This window comes from Anabrus simplex, chromosome 1 (genome assembly GCF_040414725.1).
Source record: "Anabrus simplex isolate iqAnaSimp1 chromosome 1, ASM4041472v1, whole genome shotgun sequence".
Classification (NCBI taxonomy): Eukaryota; Metazoa; Arthropoda; class Insecta; order Orthoptera; family Tettigoniidae; genus Anabrus; species Anabrus simplex.
The window spans coordinates 216,073,904-216,095,800 of record NC_090265.1 but is presented as its reverse complement, the minus strand read 5'-3'; the positions used below and the strand labels follow the sequence as shown (position 1 = coordinate 216,095,800).

The 21,897-nt window shown below is 39.6% G+C and overlaps 1 protein-coding gene across 1 annotated transcript in view; it reads left to right on the top strand.

The window, feature by feature from the left end:
- Positions 1–3,309: 3,309 nt before the first annotated feature.
- Positions 3,310–21,897, top strand: part of LOC136864095 (dnaJ homolog subfamily C member 9) — a 43,851-nt gene continuing 25,263 nt past the window's right edge. The window contains exons 1-3 of the mRNA XM_067140661.2: positions 3,310–3,489; positions 3,647–3,799; positions 4,196–4,309. Coding sequence (XP_066996762.1) covers positions 3,396–3,489; positions 3,647–3,799; positions 4,196–4,309 — 361 coding nt within the window. The 5' untranslated portion in view covers positions 3,310–3,395. The remainder of the gene's footprint in view (positions 3,490–3,646; positions 3,800–4,195; positions 4,310–21,897) is intronic.

The window sequence follows — 21,897 nt, the reverse complement described above, 5'->3', positions numbered from 1 at the left end:
GGTATGGTGCATATGACCATCTAAAATACATGACAGCACCTATGAAGTCACTGTTAGATTATAACCAGTTGAAATGATGAGGTGCGTCTGACCGTAAAATATAAAATTTTTGAAAAGGTACCCCAGTTGTTGAGTCTTCATAAATAAGAGAATAGTTCAGCTTGAGGCGCATAGAACATAAGGTATCATATGTTATCAGTGGGAAGAATAAACCTTGTTCTCTTAAGTTGCGGTAATTAACAGGCTTAATTCAGGTGGTTTCGAAGCCAACAATGTGGTCGTGTGAAGATCATAATTTGAATGAACATCACGATTCCCAGTTCAGTATGGAAACGTGGAGACCTGACGAAAAGATTGAAAGCCAAATTAGGCGTGATGTAAATGTACATAGCCAAAAGAAAGATAAAGGAAAAGGGGAGAACTCACCTTGAGCAGCGTGATGGCAAGTTGTTGAAAGGAGAGGAGCTATACTGCTAATAATAAGAGTTGGCGTCTGACATTTCTTTGAGGGAGGTCCGTTTACTGCCTGCTGAGGCGGGATAAAGGGAGTGGCTGTGTGGTTGCCATGGAAACGAGGGTGGGGCGACTGCGGTTGCCATGGAGATAAAACTTCAGGGCAGCTCGTCTTTCTGGGAGTTGCCAAACCTCTCACTGTCACTGATAAGAACCTGATTGTTTGTATAAGAGTGATCGCAAATGGGACGACACCGCCTGGTCAGGTAGTCTACAACAGATCACAGCGGTCAGAATGAAGGAGGGAACAAGTGAGCCGGAAGTGAGGGGTAAGAGCATGTAGAAAGGAATGCTGGAATGTGGCAACATCGTGAAATGGCACGTACAGTGCTCCTCCCTCCAACCTTACCTGTCAGACGCCAACTTTAGTTAAGTCTAGTATAGGCTAATGAAGAGAGCAATAATGGAGGCCGAGTAGCGGAGGGGAAGGGAGAGTGAGAGGAGGGGAAGGGGAAAGAGGAGGAGCTAAAGCTGGGGAGTAGGGCTATGGTGGGGCAGAGGGATGAGGTAGTGGGGGTAAGTGACGGGGATGCCTATTGCACATGGCTTGAAAGATAGCGCTAGTGTTTGGAAATCTGATATTTTAAAACAAGTTAATTAAGAAATCGAAAAGGATATTAGGCTTCTCAGAAATTTCATTTAAGTTAGGATTAAAGTATTGATCGAAAGGGATAAAACAATTTTCAATTATATTCATGAGAGGCCCTTTATTGGCCATTTGAAGGATCTCTAAATCGTGTTCAATGTCAGTAAACTTGTGGTTGGAGTCAGAGATGTGTTGACCTATTGCTGAAAACCTATTATATCTTATAGCGTTGACATGCTCTGAATATCTAGTCATGAAACTGCGTTCTGTTTGCCCAACGTATGAGGAATTGCAGTCATTGCATTCGAATCTGTAGATTCCAGACTTTAAGAAAGTTTTGGATATGTTAACTGATGGGGAATTGTGCAGAATTTCAGAATTCCTGTTATATGTTCTGAAGGAAATTTTTACATTATGTTTTCTGAAGAGACTGGTGATTTTGTAGACATCTTTGTTGAAAGTAAAGGTGGGAGAAGTGGCGTCTTTAGATTTTTCTTTAGTAAGAGTGGTCTTAGGTCGGTGTCTAAACTTGTTGATAATCTGTTCTATAAAGGGCTTATTGTAACCATTAAATTTGGCGATTGCACGAATAGTATTGAGTTCATTGTTCAAGTCTTTCTTTGACATGGGCATTGTGAAGGCACGGTGGACTAAACTATTATAGGTAGCACGTTTGTGTGCTTGGGGATGTGTGGAGTCTTGACGAATGGTAGTTGCAGTTTGTGTGGGTTTCCTGAAGATTTTGTAAGATAAAGAGGAAGGGTGTCTATCAGTTGTCAAATCTAAAAAAAATGTTAACCTGTTTGTTTCAGACTCAAGTGTAAATTAATTACATTTGTAATTATGAACGAAGAAATTAAGAACGCGGCATCTACCCTTCATGATCTTAACAGCATCGATCCCCACGTTAAATATATATCTTGTAGGCAACAGTTCTACAAACCTCAAGATAGACTATTTTCTCGTGTATCGTACCTTAACAATTGTGTTACCTTCTCTGATTTGCTTTCATTGTTTTAACTTGTTACAATTTAACTTTTAACATTAGTCCTTGTATTTGCTGTCATGTGTTTTATATCGTCGCTCGACCGGTAAAAGGTTGTATCCCACAATACTCTTCCTATCCATTATTCTCCTTAAGACTGGTCACGCCTCCCAGCCACATATGGATACGCAGTCCATCAGAACAGTGTCCGTTGTGTTCATTTTCCTATGTCGATGATTAAACGAAAATGAACCTTACATGCATTGTACACTAGGAGTGTGTAAATACGTAATGCAAACGTACATTCCTACAGTACGATACTGTAAGGTTCATTTTCCTTTACACATGGGCATAGGAAAATAAACACAACAAAATTTGTTCTGATGGACTGCATATCCATACGTGGCTGGGAGGTGTGACCAGTCTTAAGGAGAATAATTGATAAGAAGAGCTTTGTGGAATACAACCTTTTACCGGTCGAGCGATGATATTTTAACTAGTCATAGTTTAACATTTGTCTCGTAGGTGCTATCATGTGTTAAGTTATATATTGCTATTTGATAAGTTGTATTTTGCTCAATTGATTCGTTGGCTGATGACGCGCAATGAGCGTCAAAACTAGTACCAATCTTCTTTAAACGTTATGTGATATATACTCACATCAATAAATATTAATTGTATTGAAAAGGTGGACCTTTAACATTTTCATTTTACTGTAATCCCAGTTCAATGCGGAACAAAATGAAGTTTCTAACTTTCAATGTTCCGAGCTGTCAGTGGAGATTTGGCGTGGAATGACATTAGTAGACGAATAAGTTTGAGTGGTGTCTTTAAGTAGGAAAGATCACAACAGGAAGATAAAGTTGGAATTCAAGATTACAAATTGGGGCAAATATTCGTTTATAGGAAGGGGAGTTAGGGATTGGAATAACTTACCAATGGAGATGTTCAATACATTTCCAATTTCTTTGCAATAATTGAAGAAAAGGTTAGAAAACAACAGGTAGGAAATCTGCCCTAAATGCAGATCATTATTGACTGATTGATTGATTGATTGATTGATTGACAAACGGGACGCCCTGTTCCTCCTCCCTTTCCGCAACCCTTCATCGCTAGTATATCTCGATCAACCTAATGTCGGAGTCGAGAATCGGACAGAGTGCAGTCGGCACAAGACCGGAGTCGGTCTTGGTCGGCAGATCTCGATCGATAAGTGTACCGTGCCTGTCTGTCAGGCTCGTTATCATTTGGCGCCCAAAATCCGAAGTGTGCATTTCTCTATAAAGAGTTTTCATTTCTTCTTCAGCGAATATGTCCTCTTTACAAGATCTGTGTGATAAATATTTTGGGCATAGGAATCTCTATGATGTCTTGCGAATTCCTAAAGATGCCGATGAGAAGCAAGGTATTATGTTCGTTTAACCTCTCTTACTTTATTTGTGTGTCATTTTAATACTGAGGAATTTTCTGTAACGTCTGTTTGATACTTTGAAATTTTAAGCTTTCTGGTACCGGTAATGAATTTTTTTCTGATATTACATTATTTTTTGTTTTCTTTCCAGTTCGTAAAGCATATCATAGACTCTCTCTTCTTGTCCATCCGGATAGAGTAGAAGAACATAAAAAAGCAGAAGCTACCGAAAAATTTAAAGTACTAGGGAAGGTACATTCTATTCTCAGCGATAAGGAAAAGAGAGCAATATATGATGAAACAGGTAGGCCTATTATTGACTGTCACGCTTGATCATGTACCGTATTTGACAAGTGGGGTGTTCTGGGTGTTTATGCAATGTTTGTTGAAATCCACATTATAAATTTCGTTCAATTTTTTTTTTCCAATCATCTGCACGTATGCCCTTAGAATTTCAAATTCATATATAGACTTTTAGGAGTAAGTGCATATGGTATTACTTCATATCACCACAGTTATTTTGGCCATGAAGATGCAACTTACTGTAGTTAAAATTAAAGAACCAAGCCTAATTTTTTAGACCGAAAAGTTTAATGCTTATCTGCAGATTTTTGTAAAATTTGAACTTTTGAAAATATTAACCTGTAACCCAACTTCTCTTTATTGTGCTCTATATTTGATTTGGGTGTTAATTTTGCAGGTGTCTATGATGAAGATGATGAGGCAGCAGATCGGGATTGGACTGAATATTGGCGATTACTGTTTAAAAAAATAACTGTTGAAGATATTACCAATTATGAGAAATCATATAAAGGTAAAAGTTTTGCTTTATCAATGTGCTAATTCTATCAATATTGTCTTAAAGTAAACCATACCAGACTCCTCTTAAGGATGTCATTCATTGACATGTTTTTTTTGGTGGCTCGTAACATGATCTGCCCTGGACTTTATTTATCGGTGGATTACTGCCCTTGAACCTCTGTTTGATCATTATTGTTGTGGCTGCTGTAACACAACCTCATCTCTGTCCTAATATAGTTTTTACAGTAAAGATTCATAAGTTTATAGACACTGCTTGAAAGTCGATAGAGCGGAGGTAGAGGCAGTGGGTAGGAACTGACTGTGTAGCTGACAGCTGGATAGATTGAGATCTTCCTAGCAGGCTAGGGTTTTTTTTCTTCTGGTTCATTTTACTGATTCCTCGTTGCTAGGAGAGATGTGGACATTACCGTAAATGGATATTATCATATTTAATCAGAATGAGCACAATCTTGATAACTGTTTTGGCTGAGTCCCTGTTATGAGTTTACACACGAACTTTTACAGCAATGTTGGAGAGTATAAGTGTACATTGCAAAGTAATTCTAGTCATTCCTTTGAGTTCTGGGCTCAAGAAGTAAACAAAAAAGTAGAAATGTGCCCTGAGACTTAAATTCAGTCTCTACTATTAAAAACAAATTGGAATATGGTAGGAACAACGTGAATCACGAAGTCACGTATTAGCTGTGTGGGTAGAGGCATTGGTTAGTAACTGACGGTTCGAGTGTTAATTTTGCAGGTGTCTATGACGAAGATGGTGATGAGGCAGTAGAACAGGATTGGACTGAATATTGGCGATTACTGTTTAAAAAAATAACTGTTGAAGATATTAGTGAGAAATCATACAAAGGTAAACATTTTGCTTTATTCATGTGTTAATGCTATTAATATTGTCTTAAAGTAAATCATACCAGACTACTCATAGGGAAGCCATTCATTGTCAGGTTTGGTGGTTCATAACATGATCTGCTCTGGACTTTACTTCTCAGTAGATTACTGTCATTGAACCTGTATTTGATAATTTTTTTTGTTGTGGCTGCTATAATACAACCTCATCTGTGCCCTGATATAGTCCTTACAGTAGAGATTGATAACTTTTTACTGTTTCAAACCCTGTACTTGGTCTGGATTGGTTAGGTCTGGCTAGTGACAAGACCATTGGTCTGAATTTGTTACGTCCGGATAGTGACAGAACCATTGGACTGGTATCGAGCAAAGGGGATCTGGAGGCGTAAGCCCCTAGGTTAGGGCTGCGAAGCAGCTGTTACGCCTCTAGCATTCCGTACTGTGAGAGCAACACATTCAAAAAGCTGAAGTAATTTATCATGCCGGCTAGTGACAAAGCTGTTCAGGTCCAGCTAGTGACAAAACGATTGGTCTGGATTGGTTAGGTCCAGCTAGTAATAAAGCCATTGGTCGAGATTGGTTAGGTTAGTGACAAAACCATTGGACTGGGATCAAGCAAAGGGGGTCAGGGGACGTAAGTCTCCAGGTTAGGGGCGCGAAGCGGCTGTTAGGATTCTAGTGTTCTGTACGGTAACAGCAGCGCATTTTGGATGGACAGTGGCGAAAAGCCGACACTGACATAGTCGTTTGTTACGTGGAACTAATTACAAAGGAATAATTTATTCTGGGAAGGTAGGGTTTCGACAATACATCGCTCGCAGTCATTAAAGTGTGGTGTTGCCGGGCACAATCATTATTTCTGATTGATGGAAGGCATAAGACTGCCTGTAGCACGAAGCATTCATGCACCTTCATGTCAGTCGCTCCATTCATAGATAGCAACAGGAGTGGCAAGGAACAGACTGCCAGTACACATACAAAATATAGAGAACAGGTGGAGGCATTGAAAGCACAGATCCTACTCCATTCCTGGCTTCAGGAGAAAGATAGCTCACTTTGCTGGGTACTTGGCAAAATTCTTGTTCAAGATGAACTTTCCCGCAGACACGAGGGTGCACAAATTTTTTAAGGCTGCAGGCGTGCTCTATCCTAGTAATAGTTCAATTGAAAATTAGTTTTGTTCTTTATTGTACTTGTTCTGTTACAGATTGCATTTAGTTGTGTTTTTATTGTGTGGGGGGTTGGTAACGAAATGCATTTTACTTGATTGCTGGGAATGACATCGTATCCGATTGTATCTTAGCTAATGGAAATGCTATAGCATGTTTGAGCAATGAATAATGGCGTGTGATAAATTATATTAGGTTATAAAAGTGAATGTACTTCGGGGGACGGGTGGGTGGATTGCTGGCTGTTGCTGTGAACACACGTCTCCTCTACAAGATATTCCACATCAGATTTGTATCATTTCCAATCCCTTATGATGTTAAAAAACTTACGCTGCACATACTGAATTTCTACCTTGATGGTGTAGCTGAGAGCTGGCGTAGGTTCAAATCCTCCTAGCAGGATTTTTAACTTTCTGGTTTATTATACTGATTTCTCGTTGCTAGGAGAGATGTGGAAATTACCGTAGATGGATAGTATCATATTTATCAATGAGTATTTTTACTCATTCTGTGGAGTTTTGTCCTTTTATGTGAGGATTAAACAAGAAAGATAATAAAAATGTGTCTTGAGACTTGGTGAGAAACAAATCAGTATCAGGTCTGCTGACCCTCAGGCTCTATGACCGCTCAAAGTTGATAGAGCACAGAAGCAGCGAGTGCCAGGAAGAACCGTTCTGATCAGGCAACAACGGCATTCCTGCAGAGTCCTCTTCATTAGAACCCAGACATTCTCAGTGGGGTTGAGATCAGGACTATACAGAGGCCAATGTGTTGCCTTGATCCTTGTCTACTAAATAAACCATTGCTCACTGTCTTTGAGGGTGATTATCTGCTGGAAGCAAACAAGCTGCCCTTCAGGATGAATTGTCCAATAGTGGAATCTGCCGTAGACTCAAAAGTTTCTCTTCCCCCCCCCCGTTGGTAGGGGCAGTAGAAAATTATCCACAGATTCCCCTGCCTGTTGTAAGAGATGACTAAAAACGGGCCCAGGGTTTTTTTTAACTTGGGAGTGTGGGTAAGTGACCACGGGACCCTTAGCCAATTCCTGGCATTGTTTCCACTTACTTGTGCTAGGCTCATCATTTTCATCTAGCCTATCCAATCTCCCTTGATAAACTCTTGTTCTTTTCCAACCCCGATAGTATTAGGTTTTCGAGGTATGACAGTCATTTTAACACGCTTTGTGGCCCTTGTCTTGATTTTGCCAATACTTTTGTTTTCAAAGTGTCAGACCTTTTCTTCAATTTTCCTTCCAATTACGGTTAATAGAGGATTGTTGCCCAGTTGATCTTCCTCTTAAAATAATCACCACCACATTTGAAAGTTATTCATAAAACATGGCCTTGAGTGTTCCCAGAGTTCTCAACAGCATCTTGGCACTGTGTGAGGTAAGGAAACACCGGCATTGAACACTAAAACGAGCGCTTATGTGAGAGGTGGTAACGTATTTAGCATCATACCTGTCATTGGGTTCATGGCATACGTGGATCTTCCCCGCATCTCAGCAGGAAAATGTAACTTCATTGCCAAAGACTACATTTTTTCATGCAATGTTCAGCACTATCATGGCATGTGCTGATCAACTCTTTGGTCTTCGGTCGAGTTAACCTTCCTAGTAGTGAAGTAATTTCGGAGTCCCACATTCCTAATTCAGTTATGTGCAGTTGATAAAACATTAATGGGGGTGCAAAAGAGTGTTAGGAATCCAACGTAACATTACTTGCACATTGTCATAACAAGCTGCACAAGACTCCCTGCTTAGGTGCAGCTAGTGACAAGACTGTTTAGTTAGGTTATTGGTTAAAGTCAAGGCGATTGGTCTGGATAGGTTAGACCATTGGTCTGGGGGCAAGCAGAGGGGACTGGGGGCATAAGCACAGAGGTTAAAGCTGTGAAGTACTCCACAGGCCTCTAGTTCATCCTGCGATAGTATTAACTAGTGACAAGACCATTGGTCTAATTAAAAAATCTGTGAATATTTTCAATATTTCTTTCCTTTCATTTTTATTTTGCACAGAATAAGTTACCTTATTTCTCCTTTTCTTTTCATTATTTAGTAAAGAATGGCTAAGGAGTGCGAGTGTAGGAACTGTGGGTGTGGCCAGGCATTAAGGAGTATGAGGGAGGAGTTGGAGAGCTTGAGGGAGATAATTAGGATTCTCTCAGAGGACAGGAAGGAAAGTAGGCCTCCCTCAAACAATGTACAGGATACAGTAGGTGTAATAGAGGGACAGGAAGGAAAGGGGGGAATTGTAGAAGACAGGTGGTCTAATGTTTTAAGGGGAAGGAGATAGCAGGCTAAGGGATCCATTCAGGATCAAAATTCGGGACAGGTGTTGGTGAGAAATTGGTACGAGTCACTGCAGGTAGAACAACCGAGGGAAGATGAGGAACAGGGAACTGTTGCCGAGAAGTGTGGAAGTAGGAGAAAGGGAAGAGGTAGGAAAGGCAAATGTGGAGTAGTGGATAGGAAAAGACAGGTGGAGCAGGGCATGGGATAGAGAAGATGGGGGGAGGAAGTAGCTTCTGCAGCTGTCGAGATAGGACTGACCAGGAGGGGAGGGGATCAAGTGAGGTGGGTAGGGTTGAGGCTTTGGCTATGGGTGATTCTATCGTTCGACATGTCGGGAAAGTGTGTGGAGGAAAGGGTACCAGGGTAGAGTGTTATCGAGGAATTAGGTAAAGGCAGATGTTGAGGAAATTAGAAGAGAAGGAGGAGGGAATGGAGAAGGTGGTAGTGTTTCATGTTGGTACTAACAATGTAAGACAAGCAGGTATAAGTACTAACAAAGTTGGGGATGTGAGGGACCTGGTAAATGCAGCACGGATGCAGTTTAAGGAAGCGGAGATTATCAGTGGAATGCTGTGTAGGAGGGATACTGACTGGAGGGTGATAGGGGATTTAAATGAGACTATGGAGTGGGTATGTGGGAAACTGGGAGTGAGATTTCTAGATCCTAATGTGTGGGTAGGAGATAGGGATCTGCGCTTAGATGGCCTTCACTTGAACCGCAGTGGTACATATAAGTTAAGAAATTTGTTTAGAAGGGTTATAGGGCGGTACATTCAGGGAAACAGGCTGGCCAAGGGAGCAGTGTTAAGGGAACAGGGAACTGGAAATCAAGTAGGGATGACATAAAACTATTAGTGCTCAACTGTAGAAGTATTGTATAGAAAGGAATACAATTAATTAATTTAATAGATACTTACCAGATATTGTAATAGGAGTTGAATCATAGTTGAGAAATGATATAATGGATGCAGAAATTTTCTCACGGAACTGGAGGGTGTATTGTAGAGATAGGATAGGAATGGTAGGAGGGGAAGTATTCATTTTGGTGAAAGAATTTGTAAGCTATAAAAAAATTAAAAATGACAAGCACAAAATTCTAGGGGTAAGGCTCATCTCTAAAGATAATAGGCAACTTGATGTCTTTGGAGTGTACAGACCAGGAAAGGGTAGCACAGATGCTTATTCAGAATTATTTGATAATCAGCTATGTGGGAAATGATAAGGAAAGGAATATGATTGTAGCAGATGATCTCAATTTACCAAATGTCAATTGGGAAGGTAATACGAACGACAGGAATCATGACCAACAAATGGCAAATAAGTTAATATGGGAAGGGCACCTGATTCAGAAAGTGATGGAACCAACTAGAGGGAAGAATATTCTGGTTGTGGTGCTGGTAAAACCAGATGAGCTCTATAGAGAAACCGAAGTAATAGATGGTATTAGTGATCACGAAGCTGTTTTTGTGGTAATTAAAAATAAATGTGAAAGAAAGGAAGAGATTAAAATTAGGACTATTAGGCAGTACCATATAGCTGATAAAACAGGCATGAGGGAGTTTTTATTAAATATGATCAGTGGAAAATGGTAAATAAAAATGTAAGATTCTGGGATGGGTTTAAAGCAATTGTTGAAGAATGTGAAAATAGGTTTGTACGTTTAAGGGTGGTAAGGAATGGTAAAGATCCGCTATATTATAACAGGGAAATAAGAGCCTAAGAAGGAGGTGCAGACTGGAAAGAAATAGAGTTAGAAATGGCTGTGGAAGTAAGGAGAAATTGAAGGAATTTACTAGAAAATTGAATCTAGCAAAGAAGACAGCTAAGGATAACATCATGGCAAGCATAATTGGCAGTCATACGAATTTTAGTGAAAAATGGAAGAGTATGTATAGGTATTTTAAGGCAGAAATAGGTTCCAAGGAGGACATTCCAGGAATCATCAATGAACAAGGGGAGTGTGTATGCGAAGATCTTCAAAAGGTAGAAGTATTCAGTCAGCAGTATGTAAAGATTGTTGGTTACAAGGATAATGTCCAGACCGGGCGAGTTGGCTGTGCGCGTAGAGGCGCGCGGCTGTGAGCTTGCATCCGGGAGATAGTAGGTTCGAATCCCACTATCGGCAGCCCTGAAGATGGTTTTCCGTGGTTTCCCATTTTCCCACCAGGCAAATGCTGGGGCTGTACCTTAAGGCCACGGCCGCTTCCTTCCAACTCCTAGGCCTTTCCTATCCCATCGTCGCCATAAGACCTAACTGTGTCGGTGCGACGTAAAGCCCCTACCAAAAAAAAAAAAAGATAATGTCCAGATAGAGGAGGTGACTAATACTAAAGAAGTATTAAAATTTACCTATGACAGCAATGACATTTACAGTAAGATACAAAAGTTGAAAACTGGAAAAGCATTTGGAATTGATAAGGTTTTGGGGGATATACTAAAGGATGGTTTGGGATATAGTACCATATCTGAAGTACCTGTTTGATTATTGTTTGCATGAAGGAACTTTACCAAATGAATGGAGAGTTGCTATAGTAGCCCCTGTATGTAAAGCAAAGGGTGATATACATAAAGCTGAAAATTACAGGCCAGTCAGTTTGACATGCATTGTATGTAAGCTTTGGGAAAGCTTTCTTTCTGATTATATAAGACATGTTTGCAAAATTAATAACTGGTTTGATAGAAGGCAGTTGGGGTTTAGGAAAGGTTATTCCACTGAAGCCCAACTTGTAGGATTCCAGCAAGATATAGCAGATATCCTGGATTCAGGAGGTCAATTGGACTGTATCGCAATTGATAGGATAGATCATGGGAGACTACTGGCAAAAATGAGTGCAATTGAACTTGACATAAGAGTGACTGAATGGGTGGCTCTGTTTCTAGAAAATAGAACTCAGAGAATTAGAGTAGGTGAAACTTTATCTGTCCCTGTAATAATTAACCCCTTAACTGGGTTTGACGCCTAAAGGAGTCAACACCTGTCGCATAACTATTGGGCTTAACGCCTTTAGGCGTTCTTGTAATTGTAAACGTGTTGTTACGTTGCGTTAGCTGCCTACAGGTGTCTGGCTATTCTTAATCACTTCTGCCATCTACTATCATAATTTAAAACTAATTCCACTCGTATTGGATGTGATTATTGCTGTCCTGTTAATTTTTATCCGGTCTCACGCCAGTCGGGTAGTTTGCGCCTAGGTGGCAGTCCGACAGCTGTCTCGTATTGCCTCATGCGGTCCGCGCCAATTTCTTCATAAATAATTTATTTGTGTATATGAAAATGTTCTGGCACTTATTTGACATTTCTGTTGTCAATTCAGTTGTTCTGTTCAAAAAGAAAGGTGGGACTGATTCTCAATTTATCTTAATCTGGTATCAAAACTGACAGAGAAGTATTGTGATTCGACAGTGAATTCAAAACGTCCAGGGAGAACTTCTGGAGATCCAGTTCAACGACTAACCGCACATCACTTCATATCTGAGAACCCACCGACCAGAAGTAGGAATCACTCAAGAAAACGTTTTGTTGTCTGTCAAACCAGAGGCGACGGGAAACTGTCTACTGCTGTGAGGAATGTGACGTGGCACTTAGTGCTTGCCTATGCTTCCGTATTTACCACACTGTGCGCAATTTCTGAATGACCTATGAATCACAAAATATGTACAGTATAACCTATTGATGCATATATGAAAACTTGAAAAATGTCACCATAATAATGAAAGGAATTCTTTTTATATTCACTTTTGTATGAACACACTGTGTATATATGTATATATTTATGGGTTTACAAGAAAAACGTTAATAATATAATGCTATTGAATTTCTACTATAACACTAATAATTTAAATAAATCAAGAAAAATATTATTTTTGGGTTCAGTAATTACATCTGCCGCATGCTACTGCACCCATTCCAAAAGTGCACATTGCGCTGAATAATTACCCACTGTCTGATTGACGTTATGAAACTGTACCCCAGTTAAGGGGTTAAGAGGGGAATTCCTCAAGGCAGTATTATTGGACCTTTGTTTTCTTATATATATCAGTGATATGTGTAAAGAAGTGGAAACAGAGGTAAGGCTTTTCGCAGATGATGTTATTCTGTACAGGGTAATAAATAAGTTACAAGATTGTGAGCAACTGCAAAATGACCTCGATAATGTTGAGATAGACAGTAGGCAATAGTATGATGATAAACGGGGATAAAAGTCAAGTTGAGAGTTTCACAAATAGGAAACGTCCTCTCAGTTTTAATTACTGCATTGATGGGGGTGAAAGTTCCCTTTGGGGATCATTGTAAATACCTAGGTATTAATATAAGGAAAGGTCTTCATTGGGGTAATCCCATGAATGTGATTGTAAATAAAGGGTACAGATCTCTGCACATGGTTATGAGGGTATTTAGGGGTTGTAGTAAGAATGTAAAGGAGAGAGCATATTTGTCTCTGGTGAGACCCCAACTAGAGTATGGTTCCAGTGTATGGGACCCTCACCAGGATTACTTGATTCAGGAACTGGAAAAAATCCAAAGAAAAGCAGCTTGATCTGTTCTGGGTGTTTTCTGATTAAAGAGTAGCGTTACAAAAATGTTGCAAAGTTTGGGCTGGGAAGACTTGGGAGAAAGGAGACGAGCTGCTCGACTAAGTGGTATGTAATTGGACATTATATATTTTCCAGGTAACTCATTCCTGGTTGCCAGTGTTTTGCCCCCGTGTGCTAGGCTGGGCTCATCAGTTGGTACGTAGCACACCTACCAATTGGTATTATAAATTTACTCATTTGGAACAAATATTTCAGATTCCCTATGGGAATCAACATCTATATTGTAAGTGGTATTTTCCGAGCTTTCAGTGTAGAGATGGCGTTGGAGGACATCAGTAGATGAATAAGTTTGAGTGGTGTCTTTAAAAGTAGGAAAGATCACAATATGAATATAAAGTTTGAATTCAAGAGGAGAAACTGGGGCAAATATTCGTTTATAGGAAGGGGAGTTAGGGATTGGAATAACTTACCAATGGAGATGTTCAATAAATTTCCAATTTCTTTGCAGTCATTTAAGAAGAGGCTAGGAAAACAACTGATAGGGAATCTGCCACCTGGGCGACTGCCCTAAATGCAGATGAGTAGTGATTGATGATCTCTGCACATGGTTATGAGTAGAGACGGGAATTTGCCTATTTTATTCCTGTGTTCAGAAACGTAGGCGTTTGAGATATAAATCCGTTTTAGGATCCTTTAAGCTAGATTTCGTTGGTTTTATTGTGCCTATAAATGCCTATTTCAGGGGTTTGTGCCTATTTGGAGTATAATTGCCTATTGGCCTTTTGAATCTATTATAAAGCTGATTTTCTTCCAGTGAATTTCTGAAGATTTGTTTACCCCATGAACAAAAATGGGAATTCTTGGAAGATACCAGAAATAGTTCTTGGGAAATTTCCGTCAAGAGAAACAAGGAACAATTTGACCTCGAAGCCTGCAACCCCTCCAACCTTCTAAGACATATGCGAGAACCAATCAACGTCGAACCATTATACCTCCTTCTCAATGTGAACTGTTGTACGCGTACGCTTTACCTTTAGAACATGTTGTGATTTATTGTGAAGAAGTAGTGTGTCTGTGGCAATGCCCAACGAAAAATCACTGGGCTAGTTGGCTGTGTGCTTAGGGGCGCGCAGCTGTTAGCTTGCATCCGGGAGTTCGTGTGTTCAAGCCCCACTGTCGGCAGCCCTGAAGATGGTTTTCCTTGGCTTCCCATTTTTACACCTGGCAAATGCTGGGGCTGTACCTTAATTAAGGCCACGGTCGCTTCCTTCCCACTCCTAGGCCTTTCCTATCCCATCGTCCCCATAAGACCTATCTATGTCAGCGTGACTTTAAGAAAATATAATTGCAAAGAAAATCGTCGAAGTCCTACTGGCTGAAGCAGTGGATCACATTGGATCTCAATTTCACTACAGATGGAAAAGTAGTCTTCTGCCAAGCTTGCTGTAAGGAGGTAAGTTCGTTTGTTCCTTTTATCTTTTTTTGTGACTGAACTACGATCGCATTTCATTGTAGCATTTATAGGCCTATTAATTTATGTATTGTGGAAAGTTGTTTTGTTGCAATGCTGTATTAGTCGTGAACTTTTTAGCAATATAAAAATGTAAATCATCATTTAATTATTACTCAACGAGGAGTTAGAACGCCGGTGGTCTCTTGTCACAGAGTGGATGAAAATTAAAAATCGGTATTTTGAACTCTGACTCAATTCCCATGAAAATAGAAATTTACAACTGAAAAATTTTCTTTCTTATACCATACAGGGAGGATTTTCCCCTCGGACTCAGCGAAGGATCCCACCTCTACCTTCTCAGGGGCAGTGTCGTGGAGCGTAAGACTTTGGGTTGGGGGATACAACTGGGGAGGAGGACTGGTACCTTGCCCAGATAGCCTCACCTGTGCTGAACAGGGGCCTTGTGAAGGCATGGGAAGATTGGAATAGACAGGCAAAGTGGCCGCATCTTTAAGTTAGGTACCATCCCGGCATTTTCCTGGAGGAGAAGTGGGAAACCACAGTAAACCACTTCGAGGATGGCTGAGGTGGTAATCGAACCCACCTCTACTCAGTTGACCTCTCAAGGCTGAGTGGACCCCGTTCCAGCCCTCGTGCCACTTTTCAAATTTCATGGCAGAGCCGGGAATCGAACCCGGGCCTCCGTGGGTGGCGGCTAATCACGCTAACTACTACCCCATAGAAGTGGACTACAACTGAAATGTTTTTTTAAAAAAATCATGAGTATCTTTCACCAGCGCTATGTGTAGGCTCTAGTGAACTCTATTACGCTTCCGCTAAGCCTTCGCGAAACATAGGTTGAAGATTGAATGTGATGCAGCTAGGATGATACCACAGAGGCTAGACATACAAGATGGCCCGGCTTGGACGATGTCACAGCGTGATTTACAAGGCTGCAAAGACTACCTGTACAAGACCAGGCCAGTGAAAAGACCGTTGGTCTAGATTGGTGAGGTCCGGTTAGTAACCGTTGTGCTGGGGGGGGGCAAGCAAAGAGAGTGTGGGGTGCGTAAGCTCTAGCATCCCATCTTGAGTTTTGCTAAATTATGACAAAAAGTAAGTTTATGGGCGCATGCCACAACAATTTCAATTCGTGCAGTTTTCTATTTTTCAACGAGGGTGGCAGCCTTGGGGGCACACATGATGCAGGATCTATTGCAGGCAACAGAAAATAGTCTTCATGACAGCTGACCCGGCTGAACAAAGCCGGCGAATAGCAACACATAAAATGTTCACACATCTGAGATTTATATTGCCTCCGTTTTAATTCTTCTATATAAGTAAAAATACTGCTAGAGGCAGCTTGGTGAGTGTCTGGCAAGCATATGGGAAGAATCTCTCCTCTATGCTACTCAGGTATTGTTTCACGTCATTTTTATGTTGGTTTTTTTTTCCACCCGGTGAACTCGACAGGAAACTGCCAGATTATAACCAAACAGTTTTGATGACATATTTCCATGTAAATTACGAATTCTCTTGTTCCTACTTTAAAGTTTTTTACTTCTAGAAACATCACCTCTCAAATGCTGGGGCTGTACCTTAAGGCCATGGGCGCTTCCTTGCCATTCCTAGGCCTTTGCTGTCCCATAGTCGCCATAAGATCTATTTGTGTCGAAGCGACGTAAAGCAACTAGAAAAAAAAGAAGCATCACCTCTAATAGTCTTTCTCTTTTTTTTATGAAACAAATGCATGTTTATACTGTCCAACTCGTAGGCTGAATGGTCAGCGTACTAACCTCCGGTTCACAGGGTCCTGGGTTCGATTCACGCTTGGGTATTTTGACCTTAATTGGTTAACTCCAATGGCTCTGGTGTTGGGTGTGTGAGGCGTTTTCAGCATTAGAAATCATCTTAGGTAGGGCCCTCATCTTCACATACATGCAGGTCGCCTAATAGGCCGTCTATGAGAAAAAGACCCGCAACAGGCCTCTCCGGAGGCCATACGCCATTATTATGTTTATACTAAGCATTATTGCCAATTACATAGTCCAGCTGTAGAAATACAAAAACATTGTAATTTAAGTCAATTTTATTATTTTTCAGATCAAATGTGTAAAGATACCATATAGATGAACATAGAAATACTGCGATGCATTTGACAAGAGTACAGAAAGCGTTGTCATCGCAGCTCTTCTACCAGTCCACTGTGAACAGCGACCAACAATTTTCTATAGACCTGTGCACTGCAATGGTGGGAGCTAATATCCCCCTGCATAAACTGGAGCATCTTCAAATTCAACAAGCTTCCAGGAGCAATCACAGAGTTGGAGAAGAGTGGCTTTCTCCTGGTGGAGTCATTTAGGGTTTTGGAAGAAGTCAGGAGAAATTTTGACTGAACCTCTGGGAACGTAGCCGATGTCAGCAAAAAGATCCATAAGAGTCCTGCAGCAGAATCCATAATGGAAAAGACTGTAAAAGTAGCCAGGGTGCTACGAGGTGAGGTAGATGAAGCAGTTGAACTAAAACCAGATGAAGTGGCTTCATTGAAGTTTTGTCCAATCATTTCCTGTGATGTTGAGAGATTTCTCTCAGTACAAAACATTCTTCCCGACAGGAGAACAAGATTGTTACCGGAAAACATTGAAACGTTGCTTGTAAATTCCTTTGATAGTAATTGAGCGTGTTGTTATAAGTATTTTTTCATCCCTATTATGTTGCTTATTTTACACGTTAGTGCCTATTTTGGCTAATTTAAGAGCCTATATGCCTGCCTATATTAACTGTTTTTAGTACCTATAATTCTCGTCTCTAGTTATGAGGGTATTTAGGGGTTGTAGTAAGGATGTCTCTGGAAAGACACCAACTAGAGTATAGTTCTAGGGTATGGGACCTTCACTAGGATTACTTGATTAGTGAACTGGCAAAAATCCAAAGAAAAGCAGCTCGATTTGTTCTGGGTGATTTATGACAAAATAGTAGCGTTATGAAAATGTTGCAAAATTTTGGGCTGGGAAGACTTGGGAGAAAGGAGATGAGCTGCTCGACTAAACAGTATGTTCTGAGCTGTCAGTGGAGAGATGCGTAGAATGACATTTGTAGACAAATAAGTTTGAGTTGTGTTTTTAAAAGTAGAGAAGATCACAGTGTGAAGATGAAGTTGGAATTCAAGAGGAAAAATTGGAGCAAATATTCATTTATAGGAAGAGGGATTGGAATAATTTACCAAGGGAGATGTCCAATACATTTCCAAATTTTTTGCAATTATTTAAGAAAATACTAGGTATAAAACAGATAGGGAATCTGCCACCTGGGTGATTGCCCTAAATGCAGATCAGTGGTGACTGTGAATTTCACTCCTGTATTTAATAGTTCATGTTGTGCACATGCTGTGACACTTTGAAACTTTGCAGTTTTTTGTTTGTTTGTTTGTTTGTTTGTTTGTTTGTTTGTTTGTTTGTTTGTTTGTTTGTTTGTTTGTGGCAGACCTGTGGTCACATGTTGCAAGGTCTATCAGGGGCAATAGCAAACTGCTCCAGCCAATAGGAACACTGAGAATGGTTGCATTTCCCAGATTGTGTAAATCTGTCTAATTTTGTCTATTTTTCTATGCGTAAGAATATTTCCTAGGGACAGATTGGTGGGTACCTAGCAAGCATAAGGGAAAGATCTCTCCTCCCTGCTACTTGAGGTATTGCTTCATATCATTTTTGCGTGATTTTCTCATTCTTAAACATGCACAAACAGCTTAGAGAATGGGTTTCTCCTCTAGTGCTGCCAAGAGGGCCACATCTTGCTCTCTAGTACAGATGAGTGGGCAGCCTGTAGAATGCCTCTTTGCTTCTTGATCATGTTCCCATTATAGGTCGGCCCATCACCCGTTCCTATGAATGGCTTCTGTTGATAAAAAACCAGCCCTCAACAATGCCAGCACAACTGATAGTATACAAGAATACTGGACTGCAGGTAGTAAAAGGTATCATGATATTTCCTTGGACATCCTAAGAATGAACAAGAAATTGGTTCATGTTTCATAACAAACACAAAAGAATGGAATGACTAAGATAAATTAACTATAAGCAATTTAACTAGCAACAACTCGAAGGTGAGCGGTGAAACATGTCTTTAAAATGCATAAATAAAATCCTGAATGGGAATCGAATTCTAAATATTTGGATCTACGTGTGTGTATGTCTACCTATGCCTCAGCTGTCTTCGCCATCTGGCATTGGTATGAAGCGACCTGCTGTGCATCATAGTACAAAACTATTGAGAGATAAATTTCATTGTGAATGGTCCGTATTGAACTGTGATTACAATTTAATTAAAAGTACAATTGTTCCACCTTTTCAATACAAATTCTCTAATCTGTCCTACCCATTCCCCCCCCCCCCCCCCCCCCCCCCCTTATCTTCCTTACTCTTACTTCCCGTCACATAAGTTATGCAATACGTCCAACACATCACAGCGCAAGGTGAGTCACATATTACACATTAACATATTTTCATTACTTTTATTCTTTTTTGTCCACTTTTTTCATCACCCCCTTTACTAATTTGGCTTTTATTACTAACAATATTATTTATTTCACTTATTTCCGAATTGAACTGCGAATCTTGTCCACCTACATCACAGATGTTTTGACTTTCAAGTGCTACTTTTACCTTCAGGTTTTTAAGGACTTTAATCTCTTTGAATGACATCTATGTACCATCTTTCTACATTGTTCACTACGTGTGTGTAAATTGTTTTCTTAACATCATTGCTACCTTTGATGACATACAGCTGTTAGAACTTCATAACGAGTGATACACGGCTCTAAAGATTCTTTGGTTTCCACAAGTTATGCTATACGTCTACCTAAGTACCTAATAAATGTTTCTTCTGTAAAGTAACCTCACTATGTGCACTTATTGTTCATTTCCATCTGTATCATTTGTTTTCATTTCTTTTCTTCTCAGGTTAACACAGTTTTTAGTTTTAATTATGTTTTTATATTAACCCCTATTTCACTGAATTCTGTCGCAGTGAGTTGTTTTTTGCTCCACATTGAAGTAAATATTGTATATTGTGCTAATTTAGTTTCTGTCTAGGCTCTCTTTTGTTTTTTCATTTGTTCTTTCATTATGTTTTTTGGCATTTTTTAGCTTATAGTATGTAAATTTTCACCCACCCTTTTTTTCCACTGAAGATGGCTCAAACGAGCCGAAACATGTTTGAATTTGATTACTCCGTCTAATGATGGAATATATAATGTATTGAATAAGGAGGATACACTCATTTTTCCACCATTGTAAAGATGATAAATGTTAGAATGGTTCATATTCAGCATTACTTGCAGAAAATACAAAGGCAATATTTTTATCAAGAAAATACGAAGGCCTGGGCTACTTTTGATCAAAATGGAAAGCCTTCTTGCAACGTATTAATTATTGCAAGACAGCACATAAGACTGGAAATCCTCATGTAATTGTCACTAGACCGATCAACAATGAAATATGTGCTTGCTTAAATGACAACTAACATCTGTGGATCCTTCCGGCAGGCTGGGTGGGATTTACATGAACAATATACTTCCATCTGTTTCTGTCTTTGTAAACTTCTCTCAATGTTTGTGTCTTTTTTTGTTAGCTCATCTTTAATTTGGTCAAACTATCTCCTTCAGTGACATCCGACTGGTCTCTGTACTTCCTGGAATCTGAGTCTCCTGCATTTGCTTTACATGGCCAAACCATTTATCATGCAGCTCCGTCTTTCCGTCATTGTAGAGTTCACTTTCATGTTGCAAGCAATCATCTGCATTTTCCGCATCAGTGTTATACACTTACGAGAATTAAAAAATACAACGGTTATGTGGAACTGTTTTTTTTTTTTTTTAATTCTTTCAACTTCTTGTCTCTTCTGACAATCATTTCTGATTCTGTCCCGTCTCATCTTCTGCATACCTGATCGTGGAAACTTCATTTCATATCCTTGTAGTTTATTATGTCTCATGTATTTGATATACAACTCTCCAAGCTGTTGATCAGTTGATTTGAAGGTATGATTTCAACATTGCCTGTTTTGTCCTACACTAGATGATACTTTGTATAAGAAGTTTGATCCTTTGGACACACTGTTTTGTATTGCTAGGTTAACATTTCCATTACTCGAAACAACACTTCCAAAATAGTTGAGGTTTTTCACACATTCACTTCTCTTTCCCTCCAGTTACATTGAGTGGATTTGCATTACCACTGTTTATTTTGCTTGCACACACTTATACAGTATTCTTTAAATTGCTGCTCCAACAATTCACCCTCCTGCTCTCTCTCTCTTTCCAGATAACTCATTCTGCAGAAGCAAATTTGTTCAAATCACCAGTATCCATTGTTTTAATTTCCTTGATAATGTTACCCATGAATGTCATAAAGAATAGGGCAGACAGTAAACTGTCATGTTGCACTCCTTTCACGAAACTATTTCGATCTGCCATTTCCCACTTCTGAAGTAGATATTTTGGAACCTTCAGTTTACATGTTACAAATCTCATGACTGGTTCATATTGAAATGTATGTACATTAATTCAACAAGTTACAAAAGTTTATTGAGATCCACCTAATTGGGTTCTTAAAATTAAGATTTATATCTTGTCATACTAATTTTACGGGACATGTTTCGCCCATTGCATGGGGCATCTTCAGCTGTAGTCTCATGCCTAAAGAATAAAGATCAGGATCCTCATTACTCTAGTCAAAGTGTTACTTAAAGAAACATACGTGTTATAAAAATGAGGAAACTTGTTTTAAGTTCTCAAATGACAATTTTTACAATTAAAACACATCTAAAAATATGTATGAGAAAAATGGTTAATGTTGGTACAATCTTACATTGAGGTCATTAAAACATTTTTTAAATATAACCAAACTGTCCTTATTTACATGAACGATAAAGTCTATGACTGAAATTATGGCCTCGAATTACAAGTTCAAAGTATGAATGGAATCTGGTTAAAGGCAACCCAATTTGAAGTCTTAGAATGGTTACCATGAACCTTAAGTAGATAATCATTTAAAGATGACTCTTGTAGGAAGCTTATAGTACTGATGGAGTTGTTATTAAACCAGGTGAGTCCACAGTCTTCTTATTTTTGTTGAAGAAGTGATAAAAGGTTCACGACTGTGTTGCCGTGTGTATCTTTACTAGCTGATGTGATTGCTTCCTCTTGTGCTATTAGTCAAATGGGGACGCTCATGCTTGATGTTGGCTATAGCTTGAATGTTGAAATCGACTGTTGAGGGTTTTGTAGT